Raw genomic sequence first — 27,106 nt, forward strand, 5'->3', positions numbered from 1 at the left:
CTGGTAGACTAAACTTTGTTTTCTCTTGAATACGTTAGCTTGTGTAAAAGATTCCCACTGTATAGAAGTGTAAAAAGAGGGAAACTGGCAATTTTTCTCTGCCATGGATCTATATTTTGTCCTTGAAACTCTCAACCGGAATAATTACAGATGGGAGAGTTAAGGATTTCATCTCTCCTCTCTCTCCTTCAGTCTCCCAGTCTGCCCCTCAGCGGACTCCTTGAGCCTGGAGCCCCGCAGAACGCCAGGCTGTAGAACCGCAAGGTTTATGGCGTTGTTTTACCTGTCTCACATTCAGAAACTCCCTTAGTGAAGGCACAGAGCTCTCTCTGCTCGCGTTCCCTCACAGGGGAGCTGTCGGATTCCCTCCTCGAAGCCCTCCCGCCTCCACCCTCGCCTAGGAATCATTCCCCAGAGCCGCCCCAGGAAGACCCTCTGACCTAGGCGGGGTGCGGGCCAGGGAGGGAGGCGATCAAGAGGTAAATGGGTCAGGAGCTTGGCTGGGACCAGGACCCCGAGGATTCCCGGGTGCTGCGGGGACTGTCAGCCTTCGGAGCGCCGCCGACCCACTACGGCGGGTACTGGCGGCGGGAGCCTCCCCTCGGTTCAGACTTGGGCCAGGCAAGCCTGGAACCTGGCGCTCCCGCTCCTCCCGGAGCCGCCGACGGCTCGGCGGGCCCCGGGAGCTCTGCGGCAGCCGAGAGCCAGCAGCCGGCATGGTCTCGGACTTAGGGGCCAAGAAGGCTGTCTAGTCTTGGTTAGGGACACTGGCTTTGGAGTTCAATTCGGGTTCCGCCTCTAGCCTACTAGGTGACCTTGGCCAAGTCGCTTCGCTTCAGCGCACCAGCTTCTAAATCCATATGGGGGAACTGAGGTGATGGCTAAATCGTGGGACAGTTGTAAGAATTAATCAAGCACTCCTGGCAAGTAGTAGGCGCTCAGTTAATGGGTAGCAATGATCAGCAATAGGAGTTAGAAGCGAAAACTGCTCTGGGTCCCGAACGTAGGTTTGGGCTCTGGCTTTTCCCGTTCCTCACCGAGGAGTGGGGGAAGGGGCAGCGGCATCACCTGCCCTGCATCCCCTCCTCCCTCCTCCCTCGTTCCGAGATAACTCGGGAGTACCGGGAGAGGAAGGCGTCCTGGCCTCGGGCTCCCTCGCACACCCAGAACCCCCAGCCTTGTAGCCGCTGCTGGCCCCCGCGGCACGTCTCTCTCCCTCGAGCTGAGGAAACATTTCGGCCGTGAATTGAGTATCTCGCTCCCTCTCCAACCGCCGAGCTCACTCGCTGCCTCCTCCGGGTTCCGGTGGCATTGGGGAGCCCGGCAAAGGCTCGGGCGGCAGGGAAGAGGCAGCATCGGGGTCTCAGAGTGTCTCCCGGCACTGGCGAGGCGAGCGAGGGCGAGGTGAGCGGAGAGAGAGGGAGAACGCCGGGCCCCCAGGCGTCCCTAGGCCCCTTCCTCATTTTGCTGCCTTCTAGGGACAGCTCTGGCTTTTGCCACCCGGAGCCACACTCAGCCCCAGAACAGCCAGGTGTCCCTTAGCCGCCACTCGCCCTCTCCGGCTGGGACAGAGCTCCGGGGGGCACCGGCTCCGCCCGCGGCAGGAGTGGGCGGCCAGCGCAGGCCCGGGAGGTAAGTAGGCGCGGGAGGCGGGTTGGGAGAGTGCCTGCACGTGCGCGCGCCTGTGCGCGTGCTAGGAGGGGGCGTGGGGGGGGGTCCGCCAGGGGTGCCCCCCCAGGGCCACCTGCCCTTGCAGCACCGTTTCGCCGCTCCAGCCCTCTCGCCCCCGGCACCCAGGGTCTGGCTCTAGCCATCCGCGTTCCCCACGCTCACAAGTCCCATCACCCCCTCATCCAAACCCCACCCTCCCCACTAATAATTTCCCAATGCAGAATCAGACCGAAACCTGGAGAGACAGCTTTGCCTTTCTGCTCCCCTCGCCCCCCCCCCCCCACCTCCTTCTATAAATAATCTGGACTAGCGGGTCAGGCATGTCACACGGCAAGAAACCGGGACCCCGAGGTTTTCTTCTCTGGGAATAGGGGGCAAAGGGTGAGGAGGAGGAGAAAGAAACCGCTCGTGAGTAGTGAAGAAAAGCTTGCTCCTTGACTCCTAGAAGAGACCAGGCATCATTTTATTCTTCCTTTCTTTTTCTTTTTCTATTTTTCCGTTTCTTTCTTATTCTCTACTCCCCTACCCGCTCCCCCCCCCGCCCCAAATCCGACGGATTGCTCAGCACTTCTCCCATTGGTTTCTTTCTTCCCTCCCCCTTGGACTGCTGCACCCACCGCCCCCCCCATCCTCACCGCACAACCCCCATCTCCAGCACAAATCTCGCCCCACGCAGGGGATGCTATTCGCCAAGAAATAAAGTTCAAACTACTCTCCTCTTAGGCTTGCTGATACCAGAAGTGGGCTCCCAGGCAACCCATTTCCACTAGCAGTCCAACCTGCTGTCTTTTAAATTCCCTGTCTGGTTTTGCATATTTAAGAGGAAACACACAAACACGCCCCAAAAACCCGTGAGGTACAAAACTGCCTCCAGGAACTACCAAAACTTACCAGAGGCTCTAGTTGTTTTGTCTTAACGAAAGGAAAACAAAGATTTTACTCTGGGTCCTCCTTGGGGTGACTTTCTTATATTATTCAAATATGTATATGTTATATATATATATATGTTTTTCCTTTTTCCCCTTTAATTTTTTTTTTTTTTTTCCCCTTAGCAAGAAAATCTGCTCGGTCCCAGGCAGCCGCTGCTGCCCCTTTGATGTTTTGGTACACCGTGCGCATGCGCCTCACATTAGAATTACTGCACTGGGCAGACTAAGTTGGATCTCCTCTCTTCAGTGAAACCCTCAATCCCATCAAAAACTAAAGGGATGTGGAGAGTCCGGAAAAAGGGCTACTTTGGGATTTGGTCATTCCCCTTAATAATCGCCGCTGTCTGTGCGCAGAGGTAAGTGTGCCCAGCATTTCTCCTTTTCATTTCACTTTGAAGGGCTCTGTCTGCATACCTCTGTGAGCAGGGATCTGTAGTGAGGATCAGATAAATGCTGAAGACGATGTGCCTGCTGCCTTATTGATGCCTGTTTATTGTCTTTTCTTTCCTTAGTGTCAATGACCCTAGTAATATGTCGCTGGTTAAAGAGACAGTGGATAGACTCCTGAAAGGCTATGACATTCGTCTGAGACCAGATTTTGGAGGTAATGGGGTTGCCTTGGAAATAAGAAACAGCCTAGCTATAGCCTAAGCTGTCTTGTGAGCTTTGTGCGCGCTGTGTCTTCCCTCTCCCTCATTGTTGGCCGCATGTGGTATAGCGAAATGTGTCTCTCCGTTACCATATCGAGAAAGTGATCCAAACTTAAGCCGATTTGTTGCTATCCAGCACTCTGATGGTCTTTCAGTGAGACCCTCTTAGCGTGTATAGGTGACTGCTGTTCTTAAGCTTCACTGCTGAAATCTTTTGCTTCACTGTCTTTGCTTCATTGAGATACAACCCTTTTAAGTTTAGCTAATTGTGTGCCCAGAGAACCTGGCTTACTGGAGGCCATCGTGAACATTTTTGAGAACAAAATGTGCAGGCAATTGGTTGAAAAGTGACATTAATCCCCTGTGCCCGCCTACTTTGGAAGAGTTCTGGCAATGGTTTAAAGTGGCTGGTATCTGGATATTATCCAGACCTGGAAGCACCACTGTGTGGGGCGGGGGTGGGGGGGTGGGGAGGGAAGGATTTGGGGAGGGCTAAAAGGCAGGGAGGGTAAGTGGAGAAGGGCTAGGTACCTCTTGCTGCAGCCTTAGATACACTGATATGCCCATTTAATTTTGCTTTAGATTCTTCCGAAACTCAAAGAGTTAAAACCTGCGCGCGGAAGGGGGGCGGGAAAGAATGAGGAGGAGGGGGTTTTAGTGCAATATATAAAAATTCCCTCAGGCTAGACTGGTTCCTCTGACTTCTGTGAGTTGTGTTTTCTCATACTGAGACATCTACATATGTAGATAGAATTGGAATCCCTCTTACAGGAGGGCACGTGTGTACACGTTCCATAGAGCATTTCCTAGAGGAGTGCCTGGCACTCCTTTTAAAAAGGAGCAGAGAAGTGAAGAATATAAGGGTGAGCAGTGGGGGAGGCATTTGGGGCAGAATACCCCATGCCCAGGGAAAGCTCTTGCTGAGAATGAATGAAGTTCTCAGAAATCACGTGGCTGGCTATCTTGGTTCACAGGTCCCCCTGTGGCTGTGGGAATGAACATTGACATCGCCAGCATTGATATGGTTTCCGAAGTTAATATGGTGAGTACTGAGGTTCATGGTTTTATCTCCGCAGACCTTTATTTGGGGACAGGAAGTGGAAAGGAGCCTGTTGGTGGGGATGGTGTATGCATGAGTATATGTATGAAGTGGGGCTGAGGGCTGGGGATTTTGCTTTGAAGCCCACTGTGTTTGAGGTTTCAAAGCCATCGTTTTTTGGTCCCTAAGGATTTTTCCTACCTGGTTTGGATACCTGGGAATTGTTACAGAGCAAGTAAAATGCATCATAATTCACGTACAAAACACAGCCACATGCAGAAGATCCCTTGCAGAAGCCACATTTCTTAAGGTTTAGTGGGAAACGAGATTCATCAAGGATTTTCTGAGTTTGGGGTGGGGTCAGGAAAAGAGGGAAGGATTTTGATTTGATATTTCACAGGGAATATAACTATAAACTAAACGGTCACAAAGAGGCTGACTAAATGACCCTGGGATACTGATGTCCACTTGTTGCTTTCAGAGATGGTTTCTTTACAGCTGATGGCAATCTCCTCCTCCTACAATTGTTCACCAGCTCTTTTAAAGTCTGCTGCCCACCAAAATAAATTATAAAAATTGGTCACCCTGTTTTCTAAAAGCAAGCTCAGACCCATGTGCCCTAGCTAGTCACTTCTGCAAGGTTTTTCACTGTATATCCTAAGGTCGTACATTTTATGGGCAACTGCACTTTTTATTGGCTACCTTGTTGGACTTGGGGCAAATGCTAAGATAAAAAGCCTCCGTGTTCCCAACCAGGGACACTTGTGGGGGGTTTGCTTCATGCAGGAGCGCCCCCTGCTGCCTACCTTGGGTCACTACAGACGTACAAAACAATGACAAGTGTCCCAGATACCCCAGATTACTTGGGCTGCTACTTGTCTTTCCAGTGACTTTTCTACTCTGTGTCTTTGAAGTTTTCTCCTTTGGAAAAGTCTCTCTAGAAAGGCCACACCTGAATGTAAGATGCGAGTGTTACTTTCAATCCTGAACGTACACAGAACATTTCAGAAGATCGTGTTGTGGCATGGTTCTTCCTAGAAATGAAATGAACTATTTAAATCAGAGGATGTCGTGTGTAAAGTTTTCTGCAAAAACAATTCTAAGCCAGCCATCAGGACTTGAAAGTTAAGACACTTACTAATTAACTCAAGAGAGCCAAAGTGCTAGGTAGTGGATAGGCTCTCAACATTATGCAAATTTTCATATCTCAGAATTCAAATAGAGAGCAAGTCAAATCACCAGCCTTATCCCTATACACTCTCCAAAGACAGTTGATAATCCTGAGGTATCACAAGGTTATAAAACATCTCACGACTACTCCAGGGAATATTCAACAGTTTCAGCCATGTTTTAATGACATGTTTTGTCTTCTTATATTCTACTTATTGGTAAGGTTTTTGATATATAAGATACAAACACAGACTGAGACAGTATTGGGTGATTCAGAACTACAGATTTCCCACACGTTATGAAAATCCCCTGTTGTCTAGAGAATATGTCATCCTTGGGAAACTAATCTCTCAGATATACAAATATTCACTTTTGTGGGATTATGGAGGTCTTTCATTGGTTTAAATTTGGAGTTTTACCATAACCATTACCATTTGCCAACAAGAGTGAAGCAAAAAAAAAAAAAAAGAGTAAAGTAAAAAAATGTCCTAAAATGAGTACCTCCCAAGTCCCAAACATTTTAATCTAAATTGTGTTGCTAGAAACAGAGTGATTAGAAATCAGGTATTGTTCTGTGTCCTACATATAGTCAAATTAGACTCCTTTTGATTTATGTTTTTGTTTTTGTTTTTGTTTTTTTACATAACAACATCACAAAATGGTATTCTATGGAAAAATTAGGAAACAGAGTCCAAACAGAGTCCAAATGATGAGAAGATTAGAAGTTGCTGTGATAGGTCAAGTAGGAACTTAGATGTGTTATATCACCCAAATGTTTAGAGTAGCGTTTTTTTTTTTTTTTTTCTTAAGTTTTGTTCACCTTTTACCTGCATGCAGCATTTTGGAAAGGCATCTGAACTGGACACAATGCCAAGACCTGCTAGTCAAAATATAGACACCAGCTAAGGCAAGGTGTCATCTCTTAAAGCTATTTACTGTTGCTGAAAAATCATGGGATGTTGAAAGTGCAAAAACAAATTTCAGGTTGTAAATAGGCCAGTACTGCAGCATTAATGATTAGAACCAAGTGTCAAAAATTCCATACCAGATTCCTTTCTTAGCCTACTGCTAACACATGTAGACTTGTCCAGACGTATTTTTACTTGTTGAAAAATTAACACATTTCAGCTAACAGTCAGAGTGACTTTAAATTAATCCTTCAAAGAAAAATTTTGCAGGATATTTTATTTTTAGATATGCTTATTTGATTTGAAGCAACAGATGGGAAATTTCACCACTGGTGTGTAAAAAAAAAAAAAGAAGAAGAAGAAGATGTTCATGGCATATTGTCCTCTGTATACAGGTTTAAAAGTATTAGTATCTTTTTGATCATTTTTAGTTCTGAAAGAATGACTGATTATTTAAATGAAACCTCAAAATTAATTAACATGCATGTTATGTTTTGTGACATGCAACCTCTAGTAATTGTAACTTCCTTTTACTATAGCAAATAGTATATTTGAGGGATGGTAGACACTGGGTCATATAGATTGTCAAAGACTCATTTGTACTGAAGGAAAAGACCCATGTCAATTTGATGCTCCTAGTAAATCACAATAATAATAATATCTGAACCAAGTCAGGAGTTTTGAATTCTCGTTCTGCTTCTGCTGCTCAGTCATCCTAAGGGAATTCAAAGACAGATGAAGCTCAATTTCCTCACCTGTTGGAGGGGAGGAATAGTCCCATTTTACTTAGTGACAATTAGAATTAATAAAACAACATATGTGAAGGTATTGATGTTCTATGAACATAACTTATGTGGAAGACGGAATAACAGGCTATCACTCAAGAAACTGTCTGCTCTAACTGTGCGTTTAATGTACTTGGGTCAATAATTTATATTACCAGGTCTCAATTTTCTTTATGTTTGAAATTAGGGGGGACATGTTAAATTGACTTCCAACCCACAGTTATATGTGTTACTGGTTTGGTTTAGTGTAATAGCTCTGTTGAGTACAAAGAAGTTCCTGGAAAACTTGGAAATCCAGCATAAATATAAGGAAAATGCAGAATTCCTAAATATCATGCAGTTGTGAGTTCCTACTCATGAAGGTGAGGATGATAGCTTACTCAGGTGACTGTTGGCCCAATGCTAGATCTTTGGAAGAATGTGATTTCAATTAGAATGCTCCTGAACAGAAAGCTTGGCTTTAGAATGAAATATTTTTAGATGTCTTGGTTACATTGGCAGGAATCTTTTTGTTAAGACTCTTTGATGAAAAGTGCATTTTAAGATCCAAAATTGGCTCTGAGAATTAAGGACTGAAATAGCTTTCTCTTCATTTAAAGCAGATACTTCTCCATCTTGAAACAACACATTTGCCAACCAAAGAGTGAAGCAATATTTCACTTTTGAGGAAATAGTTCTAGTAAACACACACACAAATTACCTTTTTATGGAATGGCGAAAGAGAAAAAGTGCTGCTTTTTTTTTTTTAAACAGATGTTTTCTTGCATCACCAGATGCACAGTTTAAAATTCAATTCAACACAAATGCTTAGTTAGCAGCTACTATGATCCAACCATGTTAGGCCTTAGAAACAGATCAGTGAACAAGATCGATTTGTCCTCTGACCTCATGAGACTTAGCATCTAGGTGTTCACTATTCTTAATTCTTCTGCAGACTCTTACTGTACTTATATCTATCTTTTTTCTAAAACTTTTTTTTTATGAGTAGTCAACTGAGTACCTAGTGGTCTGTATCTCCCATGTGTTCCTTTGTCACTTGTTGGTTTCACCATTTGTTTGATATTTGCCATTTCAAATTGCTATATATGCTACATATTCATTCTAGCTTCCTGATTCATGTTTATAAACTGCATATAGACAGAATTACAGTGTATCTCCCCTGTGTATCTATACACAGAATTACAGTATATAGATCTTGCTCTGTACACAATGGTTGGCTGGATGTTTGACTCTTGGTGAATGCCACAGATATTGGGTGAACTATTTGTTTTCATAACAGCAATTTTTTATTATTCACTAGAACACCATACCATATATGTGGAGAAACAGAACATAGACTCATAGGCCTCAAACTCAAGGCATTCACTGTTTAAACAATGTAGAAAGAACCACAGTGCAGGATTATAAATGCTTTGAAGGACGAAATACACAGGGTATATTGGAATGCAGAATCAGATATTACATAGAAATTACTAGGTGAGGATGGGATTAGAGGGCTGTGGATAGATGTCCCAAGCAAAAATAATGGCACATAGATAAAGAAAGAAAGCAAAAAAAAAAAAAAAAAAAAAAAAGCACAGGAGAGATAAATGAGGTTAGGGATTTGCAAGTAGCTTTAAATGGCTGGAGTTGGGAGTGAAAGTGAGGAGGTGATAAGAGCTGGTATGGAGATCATAGGCAGTGATCAGCCTATAAAGCCATTTATGCAGCTTGCTGAAGAGTTTAAATTTTGCTGTGAGGACTGCAGGGACCCATGAAAGGATGTGAATAGGAGAATTGCATGAACAGATTCACACTTCAGGAAAATTCTTCTGAAATACAGTTAAGCAAAATGTAAAGTTGGGAGAGAAGATGAAAGCTCATTGCAAAAATCCGGGAAGAATTGATGAATTGAGGCGGGGATATAAAAGAAAAGATTAAAAAACAGGGGCATTTACAAGGTAGAAGAAAAGGACTTGGTGAATCCCAATTTCTGATGGCACTATTTATTGATACAGAGGACACGAAAAGAGCAGCCAAGTTGGAGATGGGGTGGGGAATTAGGCATATGGACAGACAGCGAGCTCAGCTTGGGATGTGTTGAGTTTTCTACAGATGTGAAATCTCCCATGGGAGATTGGAAAATACAGAGTCTAGAGCCACGTAAGAAGTCATGTCTAGAGAAATGAACTTGGACATAGTCAGTTTATAAGTAGTATTTATAATAGTATGAATGGGTACAATTAAATAGGGAAAGTGACAAGACAGTGACAAATGGAGATCTGGCGAGAGCTGTAATTTAAATAGAGGAATACTGAAAAGGAGTCCACAAAGATTAATAAGTATCTAAGCCGTAATCAGAGAGTTAGGAAGAGAACCTGCAGGTAAGAGTGTTTTGGAAACTCGGGTGCAAGAGACGTTCAAAAAGAAGAAAGTGGGACACCTGGGTGGCTCAGTTGGTTAAGCCTCTGACTCTTGGTTTTGCCTCAGGTCATGATCTCAGGGTTGTGGGATAAGGCTGCCTCAGACTCCTTGTTTGCTTATTTGGCAGGGACTTTGCTTGAGATTCTCTCTCTTCTCCTTCTGCCCCTCCCCCACCCATGTTCTCAGCCTGTCTTTGTCTCTCTCAGATAAATAAATCAATCTTAACAAAAGAAGAAGAAAGTGGTTAGCAGTGTCACATGCCACAATGATTAATTGAAATAAGTTCTGAGACTTAGCTCCCAACTAGAGTAGTAACAAGAGGTCTCTGGTAAACATAGAGGAGCTTTAGTGGTTGGAAAAAATACTTTTGAAAAATTTGGATCCGAACTGAAGTAGGGAAAGAGCTAAAAAGAATGATATATAATTTGGAGAAGTTTCCTTTAGAAGGGAGTAGGTTGCAGATACAATGCAAGGGATAGGTAGAGTGGCAGGACAGGAAGCTAGAGGCTTGCTTGATGGAAGACCTCTCTCTTCTCTCTGACATGGGAGACAGTCTCTGTTGAAAATAGAGGAGGTTAAAATGACTCTGGAGAAGGGGTGAGTAGGTGAGGTTAGCTGGGACACACAGAAGGATGGCTATGAAGCATGAAGCATGACGAAGGTTATGGCATACTTAATTCTAAACACATTATGCTTAGAAACCCTCTTACCCAACTTTTGGCAAGCATGTTACATTCTCTCCTTTTTCTTCTTCTCCTTCCCACTCTCCCGCCACTCTTCCTCTTCTGTACAGTAGCCAACATTTTCCATTATCATCCTAACACTAATATAATAAAATATAGTTAATGTTTATTGAGTTCTTAACTCACGTAGCTATCCTGTTGATTTACATGATCTCATCCAATCTTCCTATAAAAACAGTGAGATGGCTACTATCAACCTACTTGCAAAGGAGGACCCTGAGGCCCAGAGAGGTTAAGTGACTTGTTCAAGGTCATACAGCTAGCAAATGACTGATTTCACATTTCTTAATCTTAGCCATATGATTCTATTGCAGTTTTAAGTGCAACAAGGCCTCGTTAAAAATAAATAAATAAATAAATAAATAAATAAATAATTTTCATCCTTTGAGGACACTGTTTTGTTTCAGGATTTGTTTTCTTTTCTTTTCTTCTTTTTTTTTTTTTTTTTGAAACAGTGGATAGGCCAGATAAACTAATCCTTCGTAAGATGATATTCCTCACTCTATCCACCTTAAAAAAAATCTTAATTTTTATTTAAGTGATTCCAAGTAGGTGCTTTATTCAGGGTATATAAAATAAAAGAAATGATCCCCATCCTTGAAAAACTAATACATTAAATTACATCTATTGTACATAATTTAAACCATGCAATAAAAGAAGATTTACATAAGATCTTGAAAAACCTAGAATATTTCTTGATTCATAATTTCTTTCATTATGAATGGGTACTGTTTTTAACTTATCTAATAATTTTCTTGTTGCTCCAAAAGAATCTGTCAGATAACCATGAAGGCCAATAAATGCCAGAAAATACTGACTGGTATGTTTAAGAAACATAAACTCGGGCGCCTGGGTGGCTCTGCCTTCAGCTCAGGTTGTGATCTCAGGGTCCTGGAATCAAGCCCCACATCGGGCTCTCTGCTTGGCAGGGAGCCTGCTTCCCCCATCTCTCTCTCTGCTGCTCTGCCTGCTTGTGATCTCTCCCTCTCTCTGTCAAATAAATGGACAGAATCTTAAAAAGAAAAAAAAAAGAAACAAAAAAGAAACATAAACTCAGTGGTTATGCCTGTGGGTGGACACTATGTGAAAAGACCACACCCTTTCCCGTATTTTTTTATTATAAAGACCTCATCTTCAATTGAACTTTTTTTCCATTGAGAACACATTTTTCTGATATCTGATTTCTGAAAAGTTGCTCCAGCAAATAATTCTCTTAAAGGCGGTTTTCTTTTTTTCCCAGATCTTTCCTTCCTCCATCCCACATAGTATCAATGAGACTCATTATAAAGATTATATCTCTAGAAGACTTGCCTATTTTTAAACATCTATGCCACTTTATATTACAGCTGATAAATCCATTTTTTTCTTGGTTGACTTTTAGGACAATTTTTTTTTTTTTTTTTTTTTTTTGCTGTTACTTTATGGATACCCTGAATAATGCTCTTGCTTAACTATGACATGAAATAAAGATAGGATTATGGGCTTACTCTACAAGAGACAGCAGGCAAAAGGAAGATTCTCAGGTTTCATATTATAGTGCATCATGGGTACCTCTATGTACTCCTCTCAACCCCCACTCAAATAATTAAATGGTTGTGGGAATTCCTTCAAGAATGGAAGTCAGACAAAGTGTTTTTCCTAGCTATAAAGGAGGGGCATGTGTGTGTATTAATTTTGGGGAACGGCACTGATTTCTTTGGTGATCATTCTATAACAAGATTTCTTACCCTCAGCATTATTGTCACTTTGGACCAGAAACTTCTTTATTGTTAGGGGGCTGTCATGTGCCTTGTAAGATGTTGAACAGCATCCTCGCCTCTACCTACTAGCTGCCAGAAGTACTTCTGCTGTTGTGAAAACCAAAAATGTCTCCAGAAATTGTTAAATGTGTCATGTAGGGTGAGGGTATTGTCCCCAGTTGAGAACCACTGGTGTAAAGAATGGTATTGTGGTTTTATCTCCAACCAAAGAGAAAAGAGAAGATTTGTGGTTGAGGTTTTTCTCAATAATCTTTTGCTTAATCACTATGTACATTTATGTTTGGAGGTACATTGTCACAAAACCAATTTTAAAATGCTAGCAAACATTGAAAGCAAAAATTATCCACATCCCCATTACTTCATTAAAACTGTATTCTAATTGGTCTATATTACCTTCTAGTTCTCATCTCTTTGTTTATTCATATTTGACACATTCCAGTTATTTTGTAGAGAAAATTTTATAATTTACACTTTCACTTAATACGTAATGAATATTTTTTACAGACTTATGCTTCATAAAAAAAAATACAGATCTCTACTACCACCTAAGTGAACTGATGTGTATTTTTCCATGATCTTACAAACATACATATAAATATACTGACATTTTATTTTTTGTTCATCCTGTATTTTTTCAAAAAGCAATTTAAAAATATATTTAATAGATTATTAGTCATAATTCTAGCTATTGATTATTTGAAAATAAACATATTTTCTTTTACTTATGCACCATTAACAATAATATACAAATCAGATATAAAATAGAGAACTGGATTTAAATAGCATATAAATGGAAAATTTAAAAAATTTTTAAATCAACTTGACTCATGCTTACACAGCTATTCTTTACTCTGTTTCTATTCTATTCTGCATGAGCAGGGGGGAGCAGCAGAGGGAGAGGGAGAAGCAGTCTCCCTGATGAGCAGAGAGCCTGGCGTGGGATGGAATCCCAAAACCCCAGGCTCGTGACCTGAGCTGAAGGCAAACACTTAACTGGCTGAGCAACCCAGGTGCCCACAAACATGAGATTTATATGTTGCTTCTAGTTGTGCCTTTTATTTACAAAATACACATTTTATTAAACAAGGAGAGAAATTGGTTTATATTATCCTGTTCCTATTTATACGGAAAAATATAGGAATGTCTTCAGCCCATTGCTCTTGCTGGTGCTCATTTTAACATTCTATCGGCATTTTTATTGCCAAGTCTCATTTTTCCTTGCTCTATAATTTGGCACTTACCACCCACTTACTTGCCAAGAGGTCTTAACTTAGAAGTAATTGGCAATTGAAGATAAAATAACTTCTCTCCTAACACAATAGCAACAATTAATGAGTTTTAAAGGTGAACCTACATATATTTTAGAAAAGTGATACACAAAAGTAAGCCATAGAAGATCAGAGATGCATTGACAGTACCTACAACAATGCCTGACAATAGGTGCTCAACAGATATGGATTGGATGAATTTGTTGAAGCAGTAATTAAAGGACTACAGGACATCAAGCTACAAGGAAATATTATTGAATGCTAACTTAAGTAGCACTCTGTTAATTCAACTGGATTGTGAAAGGACGTGAAATGGTTCTTACACAGGGTCTAAGTAAGTCTAGAGTCAAGAAACCTTAATCTTACTGCCTGGAGAGGAAGGTGAGGATAGATGGAAAAAAGAATATTTCAGATGGTGGGAGAAGAGAGTGGTGTGTCTTCCAGGGAGAAGAATCAAAATAAAAATTTGAGAACCAAATTTTTTTTTTAAAGATTTATTTATTTATTTGACACGGAGAGATTACAAGTAGGCAGAGAGGCAGGCAGAGAGAGAGAGGAGGAAGCAGGCTCTCTGCTGAGCAGAGAGCCCGATGCGGGACTCGATCCCAGGATCCTGAGATCATGACCTGAGCCGAAGGCAGCGGCTTAACCCACTGAGCCACCCAGGTGCCCCGAGAACCAAATTTTTACAGTGATTCTTGGACTTCCCTATGCAGTAGACTCATCTGAATCTAGTATTCATATTCTAATTTTAGGTCCATATCCAGAGTCTGACTCAGTAGGACTGGGATGAGGTTCAGGAATCGGCATGCTTAAAAGCTTTCTATGTGACTGACACAGGTACTATCTGAAGGGCACTGTTTGAGGAACACTAATTTTATAGTGAAGTTGGAAGCTAATATAATCACTAATTAAAGGAATTTTACAACAACTGACTGGCCTCTAGTTATAATGTGGAATTGCAACAATAAAGAGCTAAATGGTCAGAGTGGGTGGGATTTGTAGAAGAAGACATCATGAAGGAGACAGTTGAACTAAACAAACAGGATCAGTGTGATTTGAATAGATGGAAAATAAGAACAGTTCTGTGGGAAAGGGTAATAGGGTATAGACAACACGAAGAAAGTTATTGTATGTTAGCAACAATAATATTACAAAAATATAAATTCAGGGTGTAAATGGCTATCTCATTTAATGTTCACAAAAATGCTATGAGCTAGATAATTGTATTATCCCTTTCTTTTACAAATGCAGAAACCAAGAACTAGTCAGATTTTACAGTTAATGTGAGTGGATTGGAGTAGTAGGGTGCAGTGTAGGGTATGAATATGCAGGGTATGAACACATAAGGTGAGGCTTAATTGCACAGGACCTTGGCTGCTATGCAGAAGAGACTGGAAATTCTTGAGTCAGTGCTCTGACTTGATGAGAGAATCTGAAGCATTTTCACAAAGAGAGGAGTAGAAGACAGGTGATGCTAAAGGAAGTATGAAGATGTTGAAAAACATTTTCTAACTCTGGCTTTTATTTTTATGAAATGTCCTTTGGAGCTACCATACCAGTTTTATTGAACCAGATGATGAAAATACTTAGAAAGAACAAAAGTTGAAACAAAGGTTTTGAAATGGGGGAGGGATAAACACCTATCACAATATTTGATACTATGAGTAAATTAATAATAGCTCCATCAATTATTTAGTTTTAAGATGTCTGAAAAAAATCAGAAATACTTATATTTTAATATACATTTCAGGGTAATATGATTTAGCTATTCTTTGGTTAGAAAGGTAGCTATTTAATTGGAGACTAGTAATACTAGTATTGCACATTTTCAAATAGAGACAATCCCACTGAATAGCTTCCTGTAAATTATTTATGGATGCCTCATTATTAATCTGGAAGTATGCTTAATCCTAAGGCCTCAGTGATTAAGCATCTTGAGATTGCTCCTCTAAAGATCAATAATTCAGTGCCTAATTGGTACAAGACCATCGAATCAAAAACATTTTTAAAATGTTTATCTGTAGACTTTTCCATGAAGTTTTTAAAATTAAGTAGGTAGTTTTTAAAAGCCATGATTCACTCAGTTATTTTATTTTTTATTTTGAATAGAAATGATGATTCCTCATGAGAATTTAATCCATCTACTTGGCTTTATTTATCCACTAATATATAATGTATACTACCAAACATACTAGAAGTAGGCATTTATTTTTAAGATTTCAATTAATTAATAATTACGAGAGAGAGCACAAAGAGGAAGGAAGAGGGAAGAGGAAAGACTCTCAGGCAGACTCCATGCTGAGCACAGAAAGCCTGAAGCTGAGCTTCACCCCACCACCTGAGAGGTCATGACCTGAGCCAAAACCAAGAGTTGGACGCTTAACCCACTGGGCCACCCAAATGTCCCTCAAAATAGAGATTTAAAGAGGATTTAATAAAATACATACGAAGTTATATTTTTGTCTCATGCTCTCTGGGTTAGGTTTTTCATTTTCCATGAAAATAGAAATAGTCAATCATAATGGAAATTAAAGGCTGTTTTATTCTGCATTATTATTCTGCTAAGAGGAAGTATTGGATAGTATGGTTTGTAATATACGTAATCCAAAGGTGACCTTTTTGTGGAAACAGACCCATTTATTCCTACCTTCTAATTTCTAAAGCATCAACATCAGGCAAGTAGTGTTTTAGAGAGTGTGCTGTTTATCTCTCCCAGAATGAAGCCTTTGTTTTATTTTATTTTATTTTATTTTTTAAAAATTGTTGTACCAGAGTTTTCCCAGCTGAGAGACCACCAAGGAGCCAACACAGATGCAGTCACTCAAGGGTATATTCGACAAGCTTAAGCTTGGGCCCAAGTATACCCAACACAGTGGAGTAGGGACTTGGGCCCCGAGCTTAGTTAGGGCAGGAGTATTTATGGGTTCCTGTTATTAAAGCAGGCTGGGGGTTTCTGGAACCAAAGCAGGGTGGGGCTTCCTGTTACTAAAGCAGGGTGGGGGGTCTCTGGAACCAAAGCAGGGTGGGGGAATGTTCAGCCCTGGGGCACAGGGGTCTGAGATGGCTGCGGGAGCTAAGATGGCTGTACTTATGCTAAGGCTAAACCTGAGGTGGGATGGCCTTGATTTTTCTCGGCCTCCACAAAAATATTTTATTTATTTATTTGCCAGACAGAGATCACAAGTAGGCAGAGAGTAGGCAGAGAGAGAGGAGGAAGCAGGCTCCTTGCTGAGCAGAGAGCCCAATGTGGGGCTCCATCCCAGGACCCTGAGATCATGGCCTAAGCTGAAGGCAGAGGCTTAATCCACTGAGGCACCCACGTGCCCCAAAGCCTTTGTTTTAAAATAACTATTGAATCTTTCTGCTACTTAGGACTATAAGTTAACTGGATTTCACAAAAGACAGTATAGTCACACAGTTAACTTTTAAACAATTCTGCATACATAATCTTTAAAAATTGTCCATTTTTTAAGGGTGTTAATATTTCTTCAACTGTAGATTTCTCAAGAAACATTTTTTAACATTAATCTTTAAAGAAATGACTTATAGGCCATTTTAAGGAATATCATAAAACAAGCAAAGATATAAAGTGTTTTAAATACAAGTGAGTAGGTGCCAATTATTGGGTTGTAAAAATCTAATCACCATTCTGTAAATTTAACCACTGTTGAATATATTGTGCTCCAAAAAAATGAAATTTAAGTACTTTATCTGTTTGCTTTCTTTGACCTACAGAGAAACTTCAAGACTTATTTTGTAAATACATATTTCTATTTCTTTTTCCAAATCAATGCTTGAGTTAATAGACTGAAGATCTCTTGAAGCATTCTCCCATCAATCAGTTGTGTAAACCATTCCTCTTTCAAGCACTGTTAAACCAACACTCTCTTTTGACACTGGTGGGGTGATCTGTTAGGCTGTGTAAATTTGCATCTGGCTTTTGTGTTGGAAGAATGCGTTTAAGTGTTTACTTGAATCACATTGACTGTATGGCAAACCATTTTTCTAACTGAATTCATCAGGGAATGATACCGTTGTTACTCTGAAAGTCATAATATTTTAAGTACTTGCCAAATTTACAGGTGAAAGATCTGTAGAATTACAGAGCATATGAAAAACACAACTTATCTCATTTCCTTCAGATTTATTGGATGCTTTATTTTTTTTTAATTTTTTATTTTTTATAAGCATATATTTTTATCCCCAGGGGTACAGGTCTGTGAATCACCAGGTTTACACACTTCACAGCACTCACCAAAGCACATACCCTCCCCAATGTCCATAATCCCACCCCCTTCTCCCAAACCCCCTCCCCCCAGCAACCCTCAGTTTGTTTTGTGAGATTAAGAGTCACTTATGGTTTATCTCCCTCCCAATCCCATCTTCTTTCATTTATTTTTCTCCTATGATCTCCCTGATATGAGGAAGTGGATGCTTTATTTTAAACTATAGGTGTTGGAGGCCAAGTTCTCTTCCATAAGAAATTTGAATAAGAGCATTTTGCCAATTGCTTTTTTTTTTAAACACTACGAAGTAATATTTTCTTACAAATATATTATTTTCTGGTTACACAGAAAGATCTACTCTCATTTTCATACCTTAATTGCACATTTTCTAATAGACGAGAGAATTCCTCCTCTCTGTTTAATGAATCAGCTTTGAGAGCCACATTTTAAAATGGCTTTATTTATTAGTTTACCAAACCGACTCTGATCATCATCACCACCACTTAGGTGGAAATTTGTTTTTAATGGAACGTTCTTAGGTTACTTGAGTCCCCAAGTGGCAATGCTATAGATGTGTTCTAGTTTTAAAATTGCAGATTTGGACAAAATGTCTCTTAATTAAAAATAGCAACAATCCTGGAGCTCTGGGTTTTCTATTTTGTTGTTCCTGTTGTTGTGCCTAGTGTAATCATGGCAGGAATAAAATCTGATTAAATCAAATGCTACTTAAGTCTTTGAGCTTTAAAGAGAGAGAGAGAGAGAGAAAGATAGAGAGATCCAGAGAAGGAGATGAAAAGAGGGCTAGACATATGTGCTCCTCTTCTTGAAGAGTGTGTAGTGTGTTTTCAGTAGTTGAGAAATAGCGCCTGGGTGGTTCAATCCTTAAGTGGCTGCTGGTTCAGGTCAGGTCATTATCCCAAGGTCCTGGGATCCAGCCCTGCATTGTGCTCCCTGCTCAGTGGGAAGTATGCTTCTCCCTCTCCCACTCCCCCTGCTTGTGTTCCCTCTCTCGCTGTGTCTCTCTCTCTGTCAAATAGATAAAATCTTTAAAAAATATATAGTTGAGAAAGAGCAGAAGGCCTTTCTTACATAGTTGCTGCGTCCTGTTTAGTATAAATGAATATTTACATATGTAAAGTATGCAACAAAGATGTAGCATATAAGAATGTATATATAATTAAGGACTGTCTTTTTGAATTTTCATGATATGAAATCAGTGATATCAAAGTGCATGTGGATTCTCTGTTCTTTTAAGCATTTGGTAGTTAATAAATATTTTAATTTAAAAATGTCAGTAAAAAACAGGAGTTGAAAAATTGCAGTATGTCTTCAACATGTAATTGGGATATATTTATTTTGATTAATGACCCTACTAAAAGTCACTACCATTTCTTGAGAAACCTTAATTTTTAAATGTTTTCACATTTAATTCTCAAAAATTCTATAAAATAAGAAGTATTATCATATTTTACAGATGGATAAACTGTGTTTTAGTAGATTTTTGTGAGTTAGAGCCCAATAGGACCAAGACAATACAGCCCTCCTTATGTTATAGCTGGAAATGTGCTGTAACTGGAATTTGAGCCTGATTTGTTCCCTATTCCATTTATTTTGTTTTGTTTTGTTTTGTTTTCTGAAGTTAAAGGAAAAAGAAGTTGAAAAATTGAATGGGCCTGCTTCTATCATAATCTCCCTGGATGATCATTAATAGTCCGTATTCCAGATTCCCAGATGACTTTTGGGAAACCTACAAAAATGAAGTAAATAGAACATAAGGAATAAAATCCGTAATACACAAAAGTAGGCAGTCTAATTCATTGAGAGATCAATTAAATTAGTAATTTTCACTATGTCAGCATCATTAGAGTTTGTGGGTAAATTGAAGATTATTATTTACCTTCTTCTTGGATATTATAAATCACCATTCATCACTGGAGAATGAATTCAATTCTTGCTTGAAACAAAAATCTACTTGAAAAAAGGATATGGTAATCTTGAGAATTAAGAACAAAATTAGATTTTGATTAAATTTTATGACTTTTAGAACCAAGAAAATATCAGTCTTTGATATCTTAACTTATTATTTTAATAAGTTAGTACCTATCTCAGGATCTGAGCATCTCAGAATATTTAGTAAAATGATGATTAGTATTTGTATGAAATAATAATTGTGTTGTATTTCAAAGTCAATCTAAAAGACTTCAGTTTGAATACATTTGTGTTCTTCAAGGTTGAGAAAAACAGGTGGCTTAAAATGTTTCTAATTTCTTTTTTTCTACTTTATCAAATATACAACGGGGTTGATAAAAATTAAGAATAAAATTAAGTTGCATATATTTTATATATCTAATTTTATACACACACATATATGTGTGTGTGTGTATATATGTGTGTGTGTGTGTGTATATAATATATAATTATTACATTCTAGATTTCTTTTGAAAGTAAGCAATCCTTGGGCTAAAATATGCTATGGCATTTTTTAAGAGATTATTTCTATAGTTATTATGAAAAACTCAGTACTTATATCAAAAGCAGTGACTAGGAAGTTCTGGATTTGTTCTGAATTTGTCACTGATGATAAAACCTCCTATAGAATTCTTGTTCAGTTTCTGTATTTGCAAATCAAGGAAATCAAGGAAACCAAATAAAAGGTATAAAGTAACTTCCAGCTGTTTGTTATGTTCATTTTGCAAAGTGGACAAATTTGTTATACAATTTTCTTAATATTCTCCCATTTAAAAAAAAATATTTTCCCTTTTTAACTTGAATTGTTTTATTACTTGTTTCTGTCCATTATGGAAAAATTAGTAAATTATAATTAAAAGTAAAGATGCCTATTAGTGTCATCACCTAGCTATAAATACTGCCAGCAAAATGGTCACTGAAACTCCAGACTTCTTGAGATGTACATAAAATAGAATCAGATAGTATCAGACATCATGTTATATTGTTTCTGCCCCTAATAGTTTGTGATCATCTTTTGATGACATCTAAAATTTTTGTACAACATAGTACGCATGGGTTGCTGAATTTCATTGATTTTATTAAATCAATCCTATTGATAGACATTATGATTATTTGGGGGATTTTAAACTATTGTATATGAAACTATATTAAACCATCACATGTGGTCATATTTGATGCCATTGTAAAAGTATCTCCTCTGGTAAATTCTTAAAAATGAGATTACTGGAAGCCAGAGCTTGTAGATTTTAGGTACTGCTACGTATAACAAAACTGAGCTTCCTTTAGGTGCTAATTTAGGTTCACAACACCAGTGTATGAGAGTTCCATGTGCACATACTTAGACCATTCCTGGGTCTCTCCCTCTGTGTGTTCATTCTTTCTACCTTTGCCAACCTAATAGGTGACACTGGTACCTTGACTAATTAATTTTTTTTTTTTCAAAATAACTATCTCTACTGTTTTTTTAATAGGTTGTATTTCTTCTCTGAATTGATTTTTCCTGTCATTTATTGATATCTTTTTTCCTATTAGAGAATTCATTTTTTCTTATTAACTTATTGGAACTTCTTATATATTAAGGGTATTAACATTTTCTTACACATTATAAACATACCTCTTTATGGAATCACTTTGTGAATAATATATTTTAGTATCCAGAAGATTTATATTCATATTTACTAAGATACATTGTGGTTTTTGGTCTTCATTTCCAGACTTTGAAAAGTCTTGTGTACCCCAAGATTTGAAAGGAATGTTCAAATGATCTTTCAGTATCTTAAGTGATTTTTCATTTCAATATTTTATGTAAATATTGACTCCATTTAAAATGTGTTTTCAGATAAGTTCTGAAATGGGACTATCCATAGGATGGATAGATAGAGAGATAGCTGGATACATAGTTGTGACAGTAAAATTTAATGAAATAATCTGTTCTTGTCCTAGAATTCGAAATGTTGTTTTTATCATATAGGAAATCTCATATGTCCTTAGGTCTATGTTTTTACTTGGTAATTTGCATTATTAATATTTTTTCTTTTTTTGTGATGGCATCATGTGGTTTTAATTATTCTTAAATAATTAAATATTTAAGATTATTTAAAATTAAATAAATTAAATAAACCTTAAATATCAAGGCAAATCTCCCCTCATTATGTTTCTATTTATACTTAAACACTGAAGTGGGTTTTTTTTTGACACTGAGATAGTTATACTTTCATACAATCTTTATATTTTGGCAAGTTAAAAAAATGCAACCAATATTTTGGTTGTACTTGCTTTGAAATTTGGAAAAAAATTTACTTCTCAACAATACTGATTTCTTTCTAATGAAAAACCTACTGTGTCTCACCATTTGTATATATTTTATTATGTCCATCAGTAAAGTTTTATAGTTTTATAGTTTTTTACATGTCTTACACATTTCTTGTTAAATTTATTCTCATAGGCCTTCTATAATTCTTATTAAATTTATTCTTCAATACTTTACAGTTTTGATGGTTATTGTGAATAGGATTTTTATATCCAATGATTATTTTTGATCCTTGGCCAAAAGAATAAATGCCATATAGCCATCTGAGAAAGGTGTTTTATCTTTACAACTCAGAGTACCATTTTTATTTCAGTTTATGCATGAAATGTCTTAAGTGTCACTAACCTGTTTGAAATGTGTGTGTGTGTATGTGTGTGTGTGTGTATAGAGTGGGGGGAAATATATGTATGTGTATATATTTTGGTTGTATATATATATATATATATATATATATATATATATATGTGGGAGAGAGAGGGAGAGAGAAACATTATGTACTTTTTTTGCAGTTTATTATTCACAGCCAACATAAATATTTAAAATGATTGTTTTATTTCGATTTCAGTCTCCAACATAGGATTCACTTACTTGTCCCCATAAAACCAAGACGAATTACCACTGAAGGCATAGTCTTAAAGATACCTTCTCTTCCTTTAAGCTTATTGAGGCTAAACCTAAAATTTAGATTTAAAGCAGAATTCTCTGCTTCATATATCGCACTTTTATCTTGCACATTATGAACCATATGAAAATAAGAAAGCTTTTTTGATGTAGTAGGCCAAATCATCATCACATGCTACATTTAAGCTCTGGTATCCATTACTTGAAGTATGGATGATTTAATTACAGATAGTTGAAAAGGGTATATTTTATATCTAGAGCAGTTACAAACAGAGGAAAAAAACAATGTAATTGACACAATATGTGAATACTGCTACAAATACCTGTTTCAGAGTATAGACTTCTCTGGATTTAATAATAAACCTATTCATGACCTTTATCCACAGACTTGATCACCAAAGACTGAGGACGATAAAGGCTCCCCCATTATGGTAGTCTAAATTCATAAATAATTTGATCATTTTAAATACATTGACTGAAGAGTTTTCATCCTTCAGCTAAGAATGGTTTAATTGTGCATGAAGTTTGAGATCTCTAGAAAATATCCCAATAGATGTTACAGAAGTTTAGGGGAAGTGTTAGAATACCATATATATTTTAGGGGATTTTAGTGACTCCTTAGTTGAATTGTAACTTTTGTATTGGTTAAATTAGAAGCTCCTTTAAGGAAAAGCAAAAGCTCAGATGGAGGAGAAAAGGCTTTCTATGAATTAGGCCAGTATCGTCAGTATAATATAGTATTTGGCCCTCATATACATACACACACATATACATACATATATAAAATTGAGTATAAGTTTTTTTCTGTTTAATAAAAAATTACCAGTTTCTGGGTGAGTTATTTATAAAGTTTTTTTTTTTAAGATTTTATTTATTTATTTGACAGAGAGAGAGAGATCACAAGTAGGCAGAGAGGCAGGCAGAGAGAGAGGGGGAAGTAGGCTCCCTGCTGAGCAGAGAGCCCGATACGGGGCTCGATCCAGGACCCTGAGATCATGACCTGAGCCGAAGGCAGAGGCTTAACCACTGAGCCACCCAGGTGCCCCTCTGGGTGAGTTATTTAACATTGGAAAACTTAAATTAGATGCATGAGTAGATGGGGATATAATATGAAATAATAATACCACATGCATAAGTTGGAAAAGATGGTATATCTTTGTACAGGAAAATGTGTTACTTGTAATTAAATAGCAAACTGAGAGAGAAATTCCATGCTATTTTCCATGAATTCAAATGTATGTTTTTCCTTGCACAATGTCTATACTGGATGAATGTTTTTTAATATTAAAGTATTGGTGTGTACACATTAATGACTTTAGACTTCTGACTGATGTATCAAGGAAAGCTTGATCTTTTGACAACTGTTGTTTTGGTTCTGTTTATTTTCATAAAAAATATAGTTACAGTACTATCATAAATAGAATGTTTTCACAATTGAAAGGGAATTTCAAAAAAAATCTATAGATTTATTTTCCCTTCTAAAAGATAATTATAAAATTTATCTTCAAAGATAGATTACAGAATATTTAATTTTTTAACCTGGATTTTAGTGAGATGTGCTTTTGATAATCATGCTCATCTTTATTCAGCTAGTGTTGGCCAAAAGATTGTTGATATTTTTGAGCAAGGGTCAACCAAATATGGCCAAAATTCCCCTATTTTTATAAGTAAACTTATATTGGAATGCACTCAAGCCCATTAGGTTACAATATATCCATATCAGCTTTTGCACTTTAAAGGTAGAATTGAGTAGTTCCAACAGAGACCATAGGGCCTACAAAGTCTTCAAAATATTTACTCTGTGGTCATTATAGAAGAAAAGTTTCTGACTTGTGTTATAGAGCAGTTAGTATAGAATGAATATAAAATATTCTGGATATACAAACCAGAAGAGGAAGCACATATAATTGCACATCATTGTTCTTGCTTATATATCTGCTTGGACTTTACTTGAATGAGAGAAGGTTCAAAATAAATAAGAATGTATTGAAAAATGTGATTTCACACAAAAGTACACTTTTGTTAACTGATATATGGAAAGCACAAAAAGGAAAACCTCTTTAGTATTAAAGTTAGGAAAATTATAGAAAATAATGTGAAGCTCTTTGTCTCATACTACTTATTTTTAGATTTGCTCCTTAATATCATATATAGATTTTAAAAAATGAATGATAGTAAATTACATTGAGGTTTGCTCTATAGCAATTGTGAATTTGTGTGACCTAAAAAATGTATGGATGTTTCTTAGAAGATTAACATATTAATATAAGAATTAAAATCAAGAGGATCTTTTCTACTCATAGTTCTTAACAGTTTCTCTCTATTGAGAGATAATCCCATAGCCCATTAAACTATGCTTCATGAAGTCAGGACCATTTCTGTTTTTTTTACTATTTTAACTACTGCCAGATCTAGCTCAAAATGGTCTGACTCATGGAAATTACCTAAGAAGTCGTTTAAATTAGTGATAGAATAATCTATAATCCCTTTTATTAGTGCTTTTTGTTCCTAAGAGATTATAGCACAGCAAAATCATAGTTTTGTTCAGAAATTTTTATCATAGCTCACTTTCAGTCTGCAGTTTTTATTCAAGAATGTTTTGGTTGATTTTCAGAATTTGTTCAGGAAGTCATTGTACAGAGCTGTCACAATAGTCCTACAGTTATATAAGGATCTGCATATCAATGGTGGTAACAATTGAATCCACAGAACTCAAAGGGTTCCCAACCTGACATCTTTAGACAGTTCTCCTTCCTTTCTGAAGTTTGTGCGCTGGAATTATGGATGGAATTAAAACTAAACCCAAGAGCAGAGCTAAATAGGAGTACCAGATTGTACCTAAAAAGAGGTATAATTGTTGTGACTTAACAGCTAATAAATATGCCATCATATTTCAGATGTAAGAAAAGCAGGGATTTCAGCAATGAACTAATTTAGCCTACCAGACAAAGAAAGCTTTAAGCTCAGTCCTTGAAACTGTTTATTAATGTTGAAAGTCTTTGAAATTGGCTAAAATGTATTTAAAGAACAGAATTAAACAATCTGCTTTTTTTGCTTGATTAGAACTAAATATATTTGTGAGTTATGTCTCCAACTACAGGAAGAAATCATTTTCTTAAGACTGATAAAGGCAGTTTTTCTTACGAAAATTTCTGAGTTGTATGTTTTTTCTTTGATGGTTTTATAAACGTTGGTAGAATTTCATAGTAGTTGAAGATCTGGTTTGTGGAATCTTGGGTCTTCTTACTGGCTGTGTAATATGATCCAAGTAACCTAATATCATAAAGCATCACTTTTCTCATCTATAGAATAGGAATAATGATATCCAGCCTCAGAAGATAATTCCAAAAATTAAGTGATTTAGGGGCACCTGGGTGGCTTAGTCATTTAGTGTCTGCATTCGGCTCAGGTCATGATCCCAGGGCCCTGGGACTGAGCCCTGCATTGGGCTCCCTCCTAGGTGTGAAGCCCGCTTCTCTCTCTCCCACTACCCCCTGCTTGTGTTCGCTCTCTCACTGTGTCTCTGTCAAATGGATAAAATATTTAAAATAAATAAATAATTAAGTAAAATAAAAATTAAATGATTTAATATACATAAAGAGCTTAGTAAAGTTCTTTGCACATCATAAATCTCAGTAAATTATATCTATTAATAACATTATACACATATAAAATTAACTTTGTATGGTGTTATAAGACCTCTGACACACTTGTGATTTCAGTTTATGCAGAATGGACACCAGGTCAAGGGTAATGATAACTTGAAAAGAACATGATCATGTGATGGTCAAAAAAGTTTTGTACTAGGAAGAAATTCTAGGACATTAGGCTAGTATTCAGGAGACCTAAGTTCTAACCCCAATTCACCTACACACTAGTGTGTGATCTCAAATATGTCATTTTTTCTCCCTCTCTGGACCATAGTTTCATTTCTGTGTGTGATATGGTGGTGGTATGGGGGCAGGGTGGGGATGAGGGTAATGACTGGATTGATACAATCTTCTAGTTTTAAAGTCCTGAAAAATCTTTGAGTTAAAAAAAGGAGCAGTTTTTGAAAAATTTATTCCTAAATTGTTAAATTTGCAATCAAAGTTGGAAAGAACTGGGGGGAAAAAAAAGACAACATTGCTTATTAGGCCAGAAAAAAAGCTGACAAATGGTTAGTTGTGTTGTTTATCAGAAAGTGTGCTTCTTTGCAATGGAATATTTTGCAGTTATTTTGCAGAATAAGCACTTTGCTAATTCTTTAGAGCTTTAGGGGTATAATCCTCTCAAGGTGTTCTGTCTGCAGCAGTCTGCTGTGAAGTCAGATGCTAATATTTCTGGATGCTAATATCTGTTCATATTTCTGAAAATAATTTTATTGAGAAGCCAAAATGCAAGACACAACTCTACTCTCTCTCCCAAGGTAGTTTTCTTTCTGAATCACGTGTGTCTAATCTTAAATGTGTGAAAACAACTAGGGGGCTATTAATTGCTTGAATGTAACGAGAGCTTTATGGTCAATGGATAAAGATCCAAGGTTCATAGATACCCTTCTTATTGAAGCTAGCATGGGATTTCACCTTGGGAAATGCAGGTCCCCTACAAAATGGCTTTATAGCTACTATTTGCCTTCTGTGATGGAAGAAAAGAAAAGAACTGATTGTAC

The 27,106-nt window shown here is 37.7% G+C and overlaps 1 protein-coding gene across 5 annotated transcripts in view; it reads left to right on the forward strand.

Annotated features, from left to right (window-relative positions):
• Nucleotides 1-399: 399 nt before the first annotated feature.
• The window catches only part of GABRB2 (gamma-aminobutyric acid type A receptor subunit beta2), a 243,787-nt gene continuing 217,080 nt past the window's right edge, over nt 400-27,106 (forward strand). The window contains exons 1-5 of one of the 5 annotated variants that reach the window (XM_082724355.1): nt 400-479; nt 1,479-1,632; nt 2,724-2,956; nt 3,113-3,204; nt 4,225-4,292. In XM_082724355.1, the coding sequence (XP_082580481.1) occupies nt 2,880-2,956; nt 3,113-3,204; nt 4,225-4,292 (237 nt within the window). In that variant the 5' untranslated portion in view covers nt 400-479; nt 1,479-1,632; nt 2,724-2,879. Of the gene's footprint in view, nt 480-1,117; nt 1,633-1,987; nt 2,080-2,723; nt 2,957-3,112; nt 3,205-4,224; nt 4,293-27,106 lie in introns of those variants that run through there. The other 4 variants (XM_082724354.1, XM_082724357.1, XM_082724358.1 and 1 more) reach the window with 4 other exon arrangements.

Source organism: Mustela nivalis (assembly GCF_964662115.1).
Source record: "Mustela nivalis genome assembly, chromosome: 3".
Lineage (NCBI taxonomy): Eukaryota > Metazoa > Chordata > Mammalia > Carnivora > Mustelidae > Mustela > Mustela nivalis.